This window comes from Cucurbita pepo, chromosome LG11, assembly GCF_002806865.2.
Source record: "Cucurbita pepo subsp. pepo cultivar mu-cu-16 chromosome LG11, ASM280686v2, whole genome shotgun sequence".
Lineage (NCBI taxonomy): Eukaryota > Viridiplantae > Streptophyta > Magnoliopsida > Cucurbitales > Cucurbitaceae > Cucurbita > Cucurbita pepo.
In genome coordinates, this window is record NC_036648.1 from 5,987,221 (window position 1) to 5,989,152 (window position 1,932).

The 1,932-nt window shown below is 33.9% G+C and overlaps 1 protein-coding gene across 1 annotated transcript in view; it reads left to right on the top strand.

Moving 5' to 3' along the window:
- The window catches only part of LOC111805539 (formin-like protein 4), a 1,364-nt gene extending 567 nt beyond the window's left edge, over positions 1 to 797 (top strand). The window contains exons 1-2 of the mRNA XM_023690648.1: positions 1 to 19; positions 64 to 797. The exon at positions 1 to 19 is cut by the window's left edge and continues 567 nt beyond it. Of these exons, the coding sequence (XP_023546416.1) occupies positions 1 to 19; positions 64 to 797 (753 nt within the window). The remainder of the gene's footprint in view (positions 20 to 63) is intronic.
- Positions 798 to 1,932: the final 1,135 nt, after the last annotated feature.

The window sequence follows — 1,932 nt, forward strand, 5'->3', positions numbered from 1 at the left end:
GTATTGCCATTGCTGCCAACTCCTCCTCAACCTCCATCAATGAGTNAAAACTAATGAATAAAGGGTTATTTACTAAACTCTTGGAAGCAACTCTCAAAGTTGGAAACCGATTGAATTCAGGAACAACGAGAGGTAATGCAAAAGCTTTCCATCTCAATTTACTCTTAAGACTTTCAGATGTAAAAAGCACACATAGAAAATTCATTGTCAAAGAAGTCATAAAATTCGAAGGGAAAAAACAATTCTCAAACACAAATTCAAAGAATCTCAAATCGAAAAAGGAAATAGAAATCGAATACATAATACTTGGATTATCAGCTATGGAATCACTCACCTTAGAGCTCTCTAACGTCAAGAAAGCGTCCACAATCGACTACGAAACCTTCACTATCACTTGCCCTAATCTATTAAGCAAAATCTCAGAGATACAAAACCTTCTATCGATTGAAGGCGGTGGTGAATACAAGAGAAAGATGTTAGAATTTGTGAAATCCGCAACGGAAGAAGTTGAGATAGCAAGAAGAGAACAAAAAAGAGTGTTGGATGAATTGAAGAAGACAAATGAGTACTATGAAACAGGGGATAGAGAAAATTCGTTAGGGATTTTTGTGATAGTAAAGAATTTTGTGAATGCCGTGAATCAGGTGTGTCGTGAAATAGTTGGGGAATTGAGAGGGAAGATCAAGATGGGAAATATGGATGCATGTCTGCCATTGAAGAGCACAATTAGCTTGAGATTTCCACGTTTGGCGGAACATTTCAAGTGTAGAAGATGTCCCGCCGATTCCATGGATTAGCTTTTCTAAATTGGATTCTCCTAAAAAAAAAATCTTTTATATTTGGTCTTGAAAAGATTAAATGTACAAATTATTTTATAAAGAAATACACATTTTTGATTAATATAGTTGATTGATTTCATAGCTAATGTGATATAAATCTTTAGTAAATCTATTTGCCTGTTTGTTGTGATTCTTCTTGATTCTGATAATGTATCATAATTGTTAGATAACTCCAAACTAATAAGAAATATGAATAATATTATAGACTCAACCACTCATGGATATATGGGAATGTGGCTTTCTATCACATGTTAAGGAAGCTTCAAAGCAATTCAACTTCAGGAACACTAGATCCATGAGATCTTAAAGGAAATTTTGAAGGTTGAAAATCTTGATAAAGAAATCAACATGGTAAGAAATAGACTACGTTCAAATAAAGTTCTTATAGCTCTAGATGATATGGATAAGCTTGAGCAAGTAGAAGCATTGGTTGGTAGACATGATTGGTTTGACGCCGGTAGTATAATCATTGTGACAACAAGAAACCGTCATTTACTTTTATCCACAAATTTGATGAAAAGTATCGTATTCAAAGAATGAATCACAATGATGCCCTTAAACTTTTTAGTTCACACGCTTTTAAGAAAAGTCATCCACCAAGTACATACCTAGACGTTTCAAAACGTGCTACAAGTTATTGTAAAAGGTCATTCATTGGCTCTTGTTGTTTTGGATTCTTTCCTTTGTACTAGATACGACCAAGGAGAATGGACAAGTATATTAGATGAATTTGAAAACTCTTTGAATAAAGACATCAATATCTGCTTGAAATAAGTTTTGATGGGTAAAAAAACAGTCAATGTAGAATCTTCTGAGCCTGAAAAAATGTGTAGGTTGTGGTTGGTACAAGATGTTTTGAAGGTGTTCAATGATAATTCAGTGAGTAGCACTTACCCAAACTTTCTTTAATTTACTTGTTTGCTATACTTGGTGATCGAAAATGTTTGTCAAAGTAAGTCGATAGTAATGTTGAATTACTAAACTATGAGTTTGTAGGGAACCGATGCAATTAAAGCTATAAAGTTGGAGTTACCAAAACCCACAAGGTTGGATGTTGATCCTCGAGCTTTTAGAAACATGAAAAACCTAAGAT